We start from the raw sequence: 11,429 nt of genomic DNA on the forward strand, positions 1-11,429 counted from the left end.
TCTTCCTTTGAAGCCTGAAGGCAAGATTCCCTGGAGAGGACAATAATGCTAGGGAAAGTTGAAGGCAGAAGAAGAAGAAGACCACCAACTATGAGATGGATTGATTCCATAATGGAAGCCACAGCCTTACATTTACAAGGGCTAAGCATTGCTCATGACAGGACATATGGAGGGTGGGGGTGACTCATTTACAGGGCTGCGATAAGTTAGAGACACCTTGACAGCACATAAGAACAACAGACATTGGTAGAACTTTTCAGTTTTCTGGTATTCCACTAAATGGAAAAATCCCACACATGAAATCTCATGTAGAAAAGTATATGGGTGTGTCCATGGAAGGAAGGAACTGAGTCTGTGAACCAGACAGCAAATGCAAGAATCATGGGTTAAGGAGTATAGTCTATGCTGACATCAGTTGGCACAGTCAGAGGTCTGTTGCATTTGGGCCATTCTGTATGACATGGCACAGCAAATTCTCCCTAGCTTGTGGTACTTCATATTATATCACACAAAGCTCCTGACAATCATTGGCATCTCTAGATTGAGGACACCTTGCAGGTCAGCTATTCCACCTTTTCCTCCTTAATTGATTTTGTATGGCAATTAAGAGGATGAAAGTAGCCATGGGAAAAGTTGTGGAGAGTTACAAATGCAAATGACAATACCTGAACCTCCCACAAAATTCCATGCATGCATTGCACATTACAAGCTTCACCTGGAAGTACCCTGTATGGCTACCTCTGAATATTTCCTTCTTGGGCAACAGGAGGCAGAGGATGAGGTATCAAGTGATCTAATACAACAGTCCTGTTTGAATCAAAGCAGGTCTTAGCCTGGTCAGTGTGTGACTGAATGTAAAAGGTTACAAAAGAATGAGATGTTGTAACTATAACAGTTCCCTTTAGTATACCTGGAGGCCTACCTAAGTATTGTGGGAGAGGCATATGAAAGTCTCCCACAGTGCTTTAAAAAAATGGACAGCAGTTTCAGGGGGCTGTCAGTCTGAGTAAAGAAACAATCATGGTGGAAGCTGCTTAGGCATTTCTACCCTGACTATTTTTCTTCTCAAAGCCAAGCCACCTTTCTACCAGTAGAAGAGAGAAGCAGTTTAAGGTTCCGTTCCTTCATGTGTCCGCCTCCTGTCTACCCAACATATATAGTTGAAGAATGTTACTGTGCTTTGTTTCTTTTAAAAATGATATTGCTTTATTCTTATGGTTATTTTTGCTATTTATGAAGCGCATGATACTTTACACATGAGACTTTTCCTGGCTGTCACATCTTCACAGCAGTACTCTGGGAATTTTCCTAAGACTCAGCTCTTCAGCTAAAAGAATATCGCTTCATTTGGCTTCTATTGACTTGTTATTTAGTTTGCTTTCTAAAATTAATCTCCAGCTTTGCCGAAACAGATGATACTCCCCTTCCCCACCATTTGTCCATTGCCTTATGAAGGACTTATGAGCTTGAAGCTGACAGGAAGGACATGGCTTACTTCTATTTGCCTGTTAGATGTTCAAAAGGTTCCACCAGGGATTCTTCATTCTGAATTAGCTCCTTGTGGAAAAGGGTAGTCAGGAGGTCATTTCCACTGGGTAAACATGGGGAGGAGGATTAAACTCATCTTCACTCAACACCAGAGATCTCCTGATGTCATGTCTAGTTTGGAAAAGCTCTACTCAAATCAAGTCTACAACAATGCAGACTAAAATAGCCTATGAAAACCAGGGAGGATTAGTACACGTTTTTGCTAAAACTTTTAATTGTTTCAATAGATATGTTTAAATTATTTGACATCCATCCTGAGAGTTCTGTGCAACTTGAAAGCCTACAGAAAGGTTTAACTAAAGGTATTATTTTACTGAATTGTGAACTTTATTGTAATGGTTTAACATGTGAGCATACTTGGACTTGCTTTGATCATTTTCTTAAAATTTTATATGGAGTGCTTGATCTTCCTAAGCCATGCTGCATTGTGAAGAGACTTGTCAGTTATTTGAAGGCATTCATTCTACTAAGCCCTACATTTGTGTATGGTTCTCTTAACAATGACATCAGAGTAGTTTTCCTACTTTAAAAAACAACAACAACAACAACAGCAACGAATTCAGACAGGGCTGCAGGAAGTTCCAAATATGTAGCCAGAGTTACCACTTTAATGGAGTGCCTAGTGAGTCTGCAGGTCTTCCTCAGTCAAATGGAGCCTGGAAAAACCCTGAAATTAAAGAGGCAACCCTGCTTTTATGAAGTATCTTTATGTATAAATTGGGGCCTGATAATCAAACATTTGTCTCTACTCCAGTAACCACTATCATTGACAAATGTGATGGTTGGATTATAGAAACCGAAAGAGTCAGAAGGAGCCTTCGGGCCATCTTGTCCAACCCCTGGCTCCAGCAGGCTCTACTCATGACATGCCTACCATGTGTATGTCCTGCCTATCCTTGAATACTCTCACCAGTGGGGCTCCAACCACCTCCCGTGGATGACCATTCCATACCCTAGGATCCTAACTGTCAGGAAGCACTTCCTGGCATCCAAACAGAACCTTGCTTCCCTGAGTTTTGTTCCATTGGAATACGTCTGCCCTCCTCCACAGGAGAAAACATGTCTCTACCCACGTTCATGTGATACCCCCTCACATACCTATATGTGACCAACAGATCCCCTCGGAGTCTTCTCCCGGCTCAGACAACCTAACTCCCTCAGTCTTGCCTCATATGGCTTACACTGCAAACCACCCACCATCCTTGTTACCCTTTGCTGTACCAATTCCAACCTTGCTATATCCCTCTTGTAATGACGGGCCCAGAAGTGAACACAATTCTCCAGCTGCGGGTGCACCAGAGCAGTACAGAGTGCCAGTAATTCCTCTCTTGATCTAGAAGTCAACCTTCTGGCTATGCATCCAAGTGTGGCATTCGCCCTCTTGAGTGCCGTGTCACACTGCTGATTCATGTTTAGCCTGCAGTCAACCAGTACCCCAAGATCCTTTCACAAGTGCTGCTCTCCAGACACTTGTCTCCTAACCTGTACTTACGACACCCATTCCTATGTCCCAAGTGCATGACCTTGCACTTATCCACATTGATCGCCATCCTATTGTTCTCTGTCCAGTACCATAGTCTGTCCAGATCCTTCTGGATCCAGAGTACCTGCTCCTCAGTTGCGGCCACCGCCACTTGTTCCCCATGCTGTACTTGGGAGACCTATTCCTGTGTTCCAAGTGATTCACAAATGCAAGGTGCACAAGTACCTTGCACTAATTTACCACATTAAATGCCATCCTGTTGTCCCCTGCCCACTTCCAAGCCTCATTTGCTCCTCCGTTGTGGCTGGTGTCCCCACTTTGGTATCGTCTGCGAATTTGATCAGAAGACTGGTCACCCCCTCTTCCAGGTCATTGATGAAGAGATTGAACAGGAACAGTCCCAGGAGTGCCCTGGGGGACCCCATGTCACTGGCCGTCATCCCAATGATTCCTCACTAATGGTTAACCTCTACTTTCGGTCCATCGCCCATGCCCTAATCCATCGGACAATGCATTGATCTATCCCAAAACTCCTCAATTTCTCAACCAGGATATCATGCAGCACTTTGTCAAAAGTCTTGCTGAAATCCAGGTAAACCACATCCACTGTGTCCCCACCTTCTAGCCACCTTGGAACCTTGTCATCAAATTCCACAAGGTTCATCTGGAAGCACCTTTTTTTTTTTTTTGCAGAAGCCATGTTGTGTGACCACCAATCAACCGTCCCATCTAGGGGGGCTCCAGAGTGTTTCCTATTATGAGCCTTTCCATTGTCTTTCCCACAATAGATTTAAAGTTAACCGGCCTGTAATTCCCCATGTCCCCTCTACTCCCCTTTTTAAAGATTGGGACCACTGACACTACCCACCAGTCCTCTGAAACCTCATCTGTCCTCCACAAAGCCTTAAAAATGGTGGCCAATGGGCATGACAGTACCCCCACCAGCTCCCAAAGTACTCTTGGGTGTAACCCATCAAGGCCTGGTGCCTTTGTAATGTCCAGTGGCCTGAGGAGCTCCTTGACCTCGCGGGGTATAGGTGACTCTAATCTGTGGCCCTAAATCCCCAGCTTCATCCACTCCTCCATATGGATCTCCCCCATTCTGCTTTGGGGAGAACACTGAAGCAAAATAATTATTTTGCATCTGTGCCTGTTCCCTCACATCAGCCACCAAATCCCCTTCCTCCTTATTAAACGGTCCCCCTGCCTGTCTTCCTTCCTCTTGCTATTTACATATTGATAGAAGCCCTTTTGTTGCTCCTGATATTCTTTGCAAGTCTCAGCTCATAACTAGCTTTCACCTTGTGAGGAATCCTTTTGTAACAAGCCTCCTCCACCGGGTATACCCTTTTCTCTACTTCCCCCAGTGCCCATTTCCTACAGAGGTTCCTCTTATGTCTAATCTCTAAGTGAGATGGACAGTGAGATGCTCTCTGAAGCGACACTGTAAACCATCTGGACAGGGACCACACCATCTGTTTTTCATAAAGGATGGAGGAGCAGGCATCATGCATTGATGAGGAACTGACACTGAAATCCAAGGTGAAGAAGAATTGCCAACTTCTCCTACAGTGCCATCACTCTTTTACATGGTGTCGGCTGTATGTGCCCCATAGTCCACAGGTTGCACACTTCTGAAAAAAAAGTAAAAGGTGGAAGGACATCACAACGAGAGGAAAGCCCCTGCCTGTCCTCTGCAGGAGATGGGCTTGGTCCTACTGTTAGGTTTGCTCCTGCAGTGGATTGTGTTGGATGACTTTTCATAGAAGCAGAATTAAGAGACTGCACAAGCAAAACTAAGGGGTTCAGGAAGTCCTTCCCTTCAATGCACCCGCAGTGGATGTTCTCCCCTCCTCCCACTTTGCACTTGCAGTGTTTCTCTCCCAGCCCATATCTGATAGAATGAATAGAGTGAAACCACATCATTAGATTAAGTAAGCATGAAATGGGCAAATGAATGTTCTGGGTGCTTGAATTTGCTTGCAAATTTACAAAGGATATCCTTGGGTTTTGTTTGCTTTTTCAGAAGCTCTCATATTATTTCTGAGTTAACCCAAAGTGAGTTTTGGAGAGCTAACACATCTCTGGTTTTTTAGAGGCCTCTGTTCCCTCACAGGTCTTCATCTCCCATAATATAAAGAAACCAACTGTTAAACCAGTCTGTAGTGTAGACGTACCAAATCTGATGTCTATTGGAAATGAGGTGGGTTGTGAAGCATGACTGATAGTAAATTCTGTATATCTGATGCAGAGAGTTGCACCATCTGTTTAGAACAGAGGCATAGTTTCACACAATACCATATGGATGGAATGTTTAGTGCAATTCTGTGCTTGTTCACTTACAAGAAAGTCCCACCAGGTTAAATGGAACTGACTCTTACAGAGCTGGGGAGAGGACTGCAGTCCTAGGATAAAGTTTATCCTGACCACATGTCATTACAATACTCCTAAATTTGGTTTATTTAACATATAAAGTTCTGTGGCTAGGAATAAGCCCCTAGGAAGAATCCTGAAGTTCAACATGGCCTTCCCCTAAGTTCACAGGACTGGAAAATGCCTCTTGGCTTTAGGTCACTAAAATTAGGAACACCCAGTTCAGATAATATGATCCATCCATGCTAAATGAAACCTTTTGTGAGGCATCCGGAGAGCCAGTCATTGTGCATATCAGACCACCATTGTATGTCCCAGATGCCTCCAAGCCAAATTCCTAGGGCATGAGGTGAGAAAGCTCTTTTCTGTTGGAAAGGTAACAAGAGAAGGCAGGGACCCTTGCAGGGAGATCTGGCTGTCAGGTCTGCCTCCCTGATAGTGGACAAAAAGCAATGAATGGAGAGGGAGCATTTCTTCATCCCATTTGTCATCATACAAAAGACATCTTATTTTACTATTTTATTTCGTTTGTATCCCTCCTAATAAAGGGTCCAGAGAAGCTAACAACCTGTGTAAAGCATAATATAGCACAAGAACAAATGAATATGAAATTTATAGAGATAGAAAGATATGTTACAACCATCAACTCAATCACAAAAGTAATAGTACACTTGCCAATGGCTGCACAAATAGATAGGCCTTTAATTAGTACCTACAAGACAACAGGTGGGACACAGCCAAATCGCTACTTAAGAGATTTCCATAGGTAAGTCCTATGGGCCACATTCCTGAAGGAGACTACAAACGAAATCTCCTTGGTGGATTGTAGATCTCAGAATGGTTGATAGTAGGGAAGGCAGTCCGGGGTCCCGAGTCATTTAGGGCTTTGTACACTGGTACGAATGCCTTGAATTGTGTGTCGTAGCTCATTGGCAGTGAGTGCAGAGATTTAGCCTTGAAGGCCACCTTCAAAAAGAAATTCCACATAGAAAGAATTGGAACTGGGAAGTTATCAGAGCATGGATTACAGTGGCCAGTTATCCAGGTCCAGGAAGTGCAGTAGCTGGCGTGTTCCTAAATCCCAAACCGGGGAGCCACCCACACACAGAGCCCCCTCTTTCCAGGAGCTGACTTCTTCCAGCTCACCACTTCCTCTAGGCATTAGTCCATCACTTTGCATCTTGCCTGGCTGTAAACTATTGAGTGAGTCCCACCACAAGGATTTTGTGAGACGTTCATGAGCTCCAACTGTCCCTTTTACTCCTTATTCTATGTGCCAGTCTTTTATAAGTCCTTGACAGGATACTCCTTGCATAACCAGTCAAGAAACATGAACTGGCTATTTGCTTTTTTATCCTTAACACATTTTCTGTGCAAACAAGTAACTTTCTGTTGTAAGAAAGAGACAATAATGGTGGCAAAACATGAGGCTTATGAATGAATGGCAGTGACACAGGCCCTACCCTACATACAGTTCCAAGACTGAAGCACAGTGATAGAGCAATAAAAGTCACATCTGGAAGCACCCCTGTTCCCCGTATTTGTCCTTGGGGAAGCTTATTAAGCTTTTGTGAATTTAGGCAACGCAGTTGTCATTTTTCAGCAATCAGTTTCCTCCTACAAACTCTTAACTATTAAATCTCGTGTGTTTAAGTGCATAGACTCAGGCCACTTTGCAAACTGCAGCTGCTGAGGTATGTTGAGGAACAAAACACCCACTGACCCACAATCCTCGCTGAATAAGAACACAAGACAAGACAAGCTGGTCCATCTAGTTCAGCATTCTGCACGCATGGTGGCAAACCCGCTTATGCTATATGCAGGCAGGCCACCCCTGCTAAAGGAGGCAGCCCAAAGCCAGTAGCCAGAGAGCCCTCCCCATCATGAATCTCTCCAGTACCTTTTTAAAGCCATCCAGATGGCTTTAAATCACCACATCCCATGACAGCATATTCCACAGTTTAATCATGTGCTGTGTCGAAAAAGTACCACCTTTTATCTCTCCTAAACCTCCCACCAATCAGCTTCATGGGGTGGCTCTGGGTTTGAGTTTTACAGGAGAAGGAGAAAAATGTCTCCCCCTTTACTTTCTTCACAGCATGCATTATTTTAAGACATCTATAGCGTCTCCATCATGTCCCCTTACTCGACTTTTTTTCAAGCTGATCCTCAAAGTGGGGCAACTTCAGTCCTAATTATTTTGATTGCCTTCTCTGTACTTTTTCCAACTCAATAATATTCATTTTCAGGTAAGGCAACCAGAACTGAACATAATAGTTTAAATATGTTCACACCAAAGATTTGTTTAAGGGAAGTAGAATGTAGGCAATTCTATTTTCTATTCCATGCCTAATTGTGCCTAGCATGGGGTTTGCCTTCTTCACAGCAGCTGAGTCCTTAATTTTAGCTGTAAAATGTGCGTGGGGGTATCTGGATCTGAAGGTCAAAGGGAGACACTGCAGGAACTACTGCCTCCTGGTGTGTTCTGCTGCAACTATTTTGCACTGTGGCAGTTAGCTTCAGCTTGCAATATGTCCAGCTCATCCACGGTGGAGTGGGGGATAAGAAGCCCTGAGAGAGCAATGGTGGCATTGTGATGGCTGAGATGGAAAGGAAATTGTAGTCACCTCCTCTCTTCTTAGAGCTCATCTATAGGGAATAACCTTTCTAACAGGGAAAAGCTGTCAAATAATTTCTCTCCACAAAACATTCCAAATCACACAGAAGGAGCCCAAGCTACCACCCTGCCTCACATGGGGCTGCACTCACTTTTCTGAGTGTTAATGGAGGGAAGCTGCAGGAGGGATTGTCTGTGTGGACAGTGTCCATGCCAAACTGCAACTGTGTAGCCTGGTGATAACTCACCTTTTTTAAAAGGCGCACTGTGTGTAAAACACCCTTTGCAGCAGATTCCTCAAGGCTTTCTATGGGTGAATAACACAGATGTTCAAGTCCCCCAAAGAACCTGTAAAGAAGAGCATTTGGGGGCAGAGCCTCTCAATCCCCCCTTCCAAGAATAAACCCTTGTGGGGGGTTGGGGGGACTAGGGAGGCCCAGCTGTTCTCTTGATTTTGGAATTCACCCTAAGTGAATCTACCATTCACTAACCACCTGTTATGGTACTTGAGGGTTAACCTCAGTCTGTCTGTTGGGGGGTGAGGGGAGAGGCAAGGCTTGTGCTATAAAGCACTGAGCCCCTTGTGGGGGTTTTCTCAAGTTTTGGAGTCCCCTCCCCTCCACTGCTAGCAGCAAGGAGGCACTGTCAACCAATTGTGCCCTGGAGAAACCAGGTGCTGCAAGAAGGGCGAAACCCCGTCTTGAGGTGTGGTCTCCTGGACCATTGCAAGGAGCTAACTAGAGGTCAGCTCTGTGCATAAGGAAGGAAGGAGTAGTTTCATTATGAAAAAAGGAGTGGGTGATATGGGAAGCCACCACACAAGGCACCAGTGCACATCCTTAGCGGAGCACCTCCCAGATTCCCCAGACAGGGTCAGGATAGGTGCCTTTAATGGCCGCTTTCATTCTCTTTTTTTAAAAAATCAGGCTATAGACTAGAATGGCCAGTCTTGCTCAATGGAAGAGCCACATATGGTCAGATATCTGAAAGCCACAAGCAGGCACCTGCAGGTGGCAAGTGGACACCCATGAGCAGAGCCGTCTTAACAGCATGATGGGCCCCGGGCAAAGCAGTGCCCTGGGGCCCCTACAACAACTACAACTACTGTTCATTCTGGAAGTTTTCCAATTTTCCAAGGGTTAACATACACAGATTAGTATGGGGCCCATGGGCAAGTGCCCATCAGGCCCATGCATTAAGACAGCCCTGCCCGTGGGCAGCGGCTGTGGGCAGTGAGCGGCACGTGGGCACCCATGGGCACCCATGAGCAGTAAGCTGCAAGCCGCAAATCAAACCCAAAGAGCCCCATGCAGCTCCCACGCTTCGGTTTAGCCAACCTACGACAAGCATTACTAAATGGCTCACTGTGGTTCTGGGGACATTTCAGTGCTCCTACAGTGCCCCCAGGACACTGCAGGAGGATGAGGGGAGTGGGGAAAGGAGGCAGACACACCCCTATGCTGTGCTGATTGCCTGTCAGGAACAGAAGAATTTTAACCACAGTACATGGTTAAAATTCCCAAGAAGTTTAACATGTTGTGCAAACCTCCCAGTTTAGTCTGGTTTTTAAGGAGTCATATACCTCAAAAAACCTTCCCCCTCCATTATAACTAGTCCTTTATAGATTTGCACTTATCTGTAGGATTTCTCTGGCAGCTACAGTATTTAGAAACATAGAAACAGAGCAAGGCAGAAGGGGCATCCTGAGCCATCTAGTCTGACCTTCTGGTTCCAGATGGCTTGGTTCATGAATTGCCTACCAAGCATTTGCCAGTGTTAAGTTCCCTGGTACTGGAACCATTGCAACACTGGGATAATTACATTCTTTCTTGACTCAGAAATAAGTGTTTGCAATAAAAAATTAAACGACAAGCCACTAAAGATCTCTTCAGTAGAGAGCAAGGAATCTGGCTCTGGCATAGACTGAGGGCTTAGTTTCTTCTTTAAAGGAAGTGATTTATGATACATGAAACTTTCAGCATTCAAGATTTCTTTTAAATGCCCATAAGGAAGTCTGTGTCTCCCACCCCTAGCTAGGCCCAGTTAGTCCCCCCAAGCTGTTACATGCCTGTAAAGAGCTGGCTAAACACGTGCAAGCAATCTTCAGCTGCACTTACCTCCAGCACCATCTCAGTCATTTGAAAACGTCTCTGAGAAGTTTTGTCAGATGTCACGGACTCATGAAGCAGCACCCCAAACATATCATATTTCTTCAAGGTCTGTTTGTAGTTCTTCTCACTCAGGTCAATCACTCGATCTTTTCCATCATAGGTAGGAAAGTCCAGTCCTCCTTCTGACCTGCAGCAGGTCAGCACATAAAAACCTGCCAGAATCCAGCAAACTGTCCTCATGTTGGTGTGTCCTTGCTTCTTTATCTGTAGAAGGGAAAGTGGATTCCAGTGAAAGAGGCTGCAGAAACCCAGCTCTCTGGGTACCAGCTTTCCTATGAATCCATCTAGATAAATAGAAATCACTGGGGAGCAAGACACAGCAAACTAACAGCCCCTCTTTGAAGACAAAGGCAAAAAGACAGACAGGAGAAGCTGGGAGACCAAACCCTGGATACCTTACATAGCTCGCCCCAGCCTCAGTGTCATTAAGAACTCCATTTTTAGGAAGCAGTTGTTTCAGACTATTAATAGACCCTGCAATGAATAAAAAGGACAGATATGACACGATTGAGGGACTTTGCAGGCACTCTGCTTTGCCTCAGAGAGCAGCACAGGGTGGGGGGGAAAGAACACAGAGACAGCCGCTCTGTGGCACAGGGAGTAACAGGCATTTGTTAGGCCTTCAGAAGGGCACAAGCCACTACTTGGATTTCAAGGATACCTTTCCCTAAAATACTTTACTTCATCATTGATTCTGAAGCAGTAAGAGTTTCACTAACTCTGCAGTGTGGTTTAAAGGAGATGTTTGATTGTCTCCTCACTCACCCTTCCCCAGGAGAGTTAAACCACTGAAGCAGCAGCACCCACTGGGCAAGGAGAGTTTCTCCTTTTTGTGATTTCTTTTAGATCACAGACATTCCCTGTAGTTTCATTGGGTTGCATAACATCTATGTATTTCTGAGTCACCATACTTGCCCTGCTGTCTTAAGTGGGTAAAACTTTATTAAAGGAAGCGGGTGGAACCCATAACTATGCAAGTCAATGCCTTCTCTTTGTTGTCTATGGACCATTGGCCTCAGTGAAGTCTGGTTGTATCAGTTTCTGGTTTTGTAAATGTTTAGAAAGACAAGAAAGAAGACCTTCCTCTCACAGTTGTAAACTGAGGTAGTATTTAATGGGCATGGGTAACAGCAGGAGATGAACCCTATCTCCATTTCTGTATTGAGCTATTTTGAGCTGGAGGGAGAGTGGCTCTTTCCCCATGATCTACTATATTATGCTTTATTTTACTGCTTGC

General features: G+C 44.8%; 1 protein-coding gene across 3 annotated transcripts in view; it reads right to left on the reverse strand.

Annotated features, from left to right (window-relative positions):
• Positions 1-10,579, reverse strand: part of CASQ2 (calsequestrin 2) — an 84,299-nt gene extending 73,720 nt beyond the window's left edge. Inside the window, exon 1 of one of the 3 annotated variants that reach the window (XM_044452396.1) lies at positions 10,139-10,576. In XM_044452396.1, coding sequence (XP_044308331.1) covers positions 10,139-10,372 — 234 coding nt within the window. In that variant the 5' untranslated portion in view covers positions 10,373-10,576. Of the gene's footprint in view, positions 1-10,138 lie in introns of all 3 variants that reach the window. The other 2 variants (XM_044452395.1, XM_044452397.1) reach the window with 2 other exon arrangements.
• Between the last annotated feature and the right edge of the window lie 850 nt (positions 10,580-11,429).

The sequence above is a fragment of the Varanus komodoensis genome, unplaced genomic scaffold, assembly GCF_004798865.1.
Source record: "Varanus komodoensis strain SLA01 unplaced genomic scaffold, ASM479886v1 scaffold72, whole genome shotgun sequence".
NCBI lineage: Eukaryota > Metazoa > Chordata > Lepidosauria > Squamata > Varanidae > Varanus > Varanus komodoensis.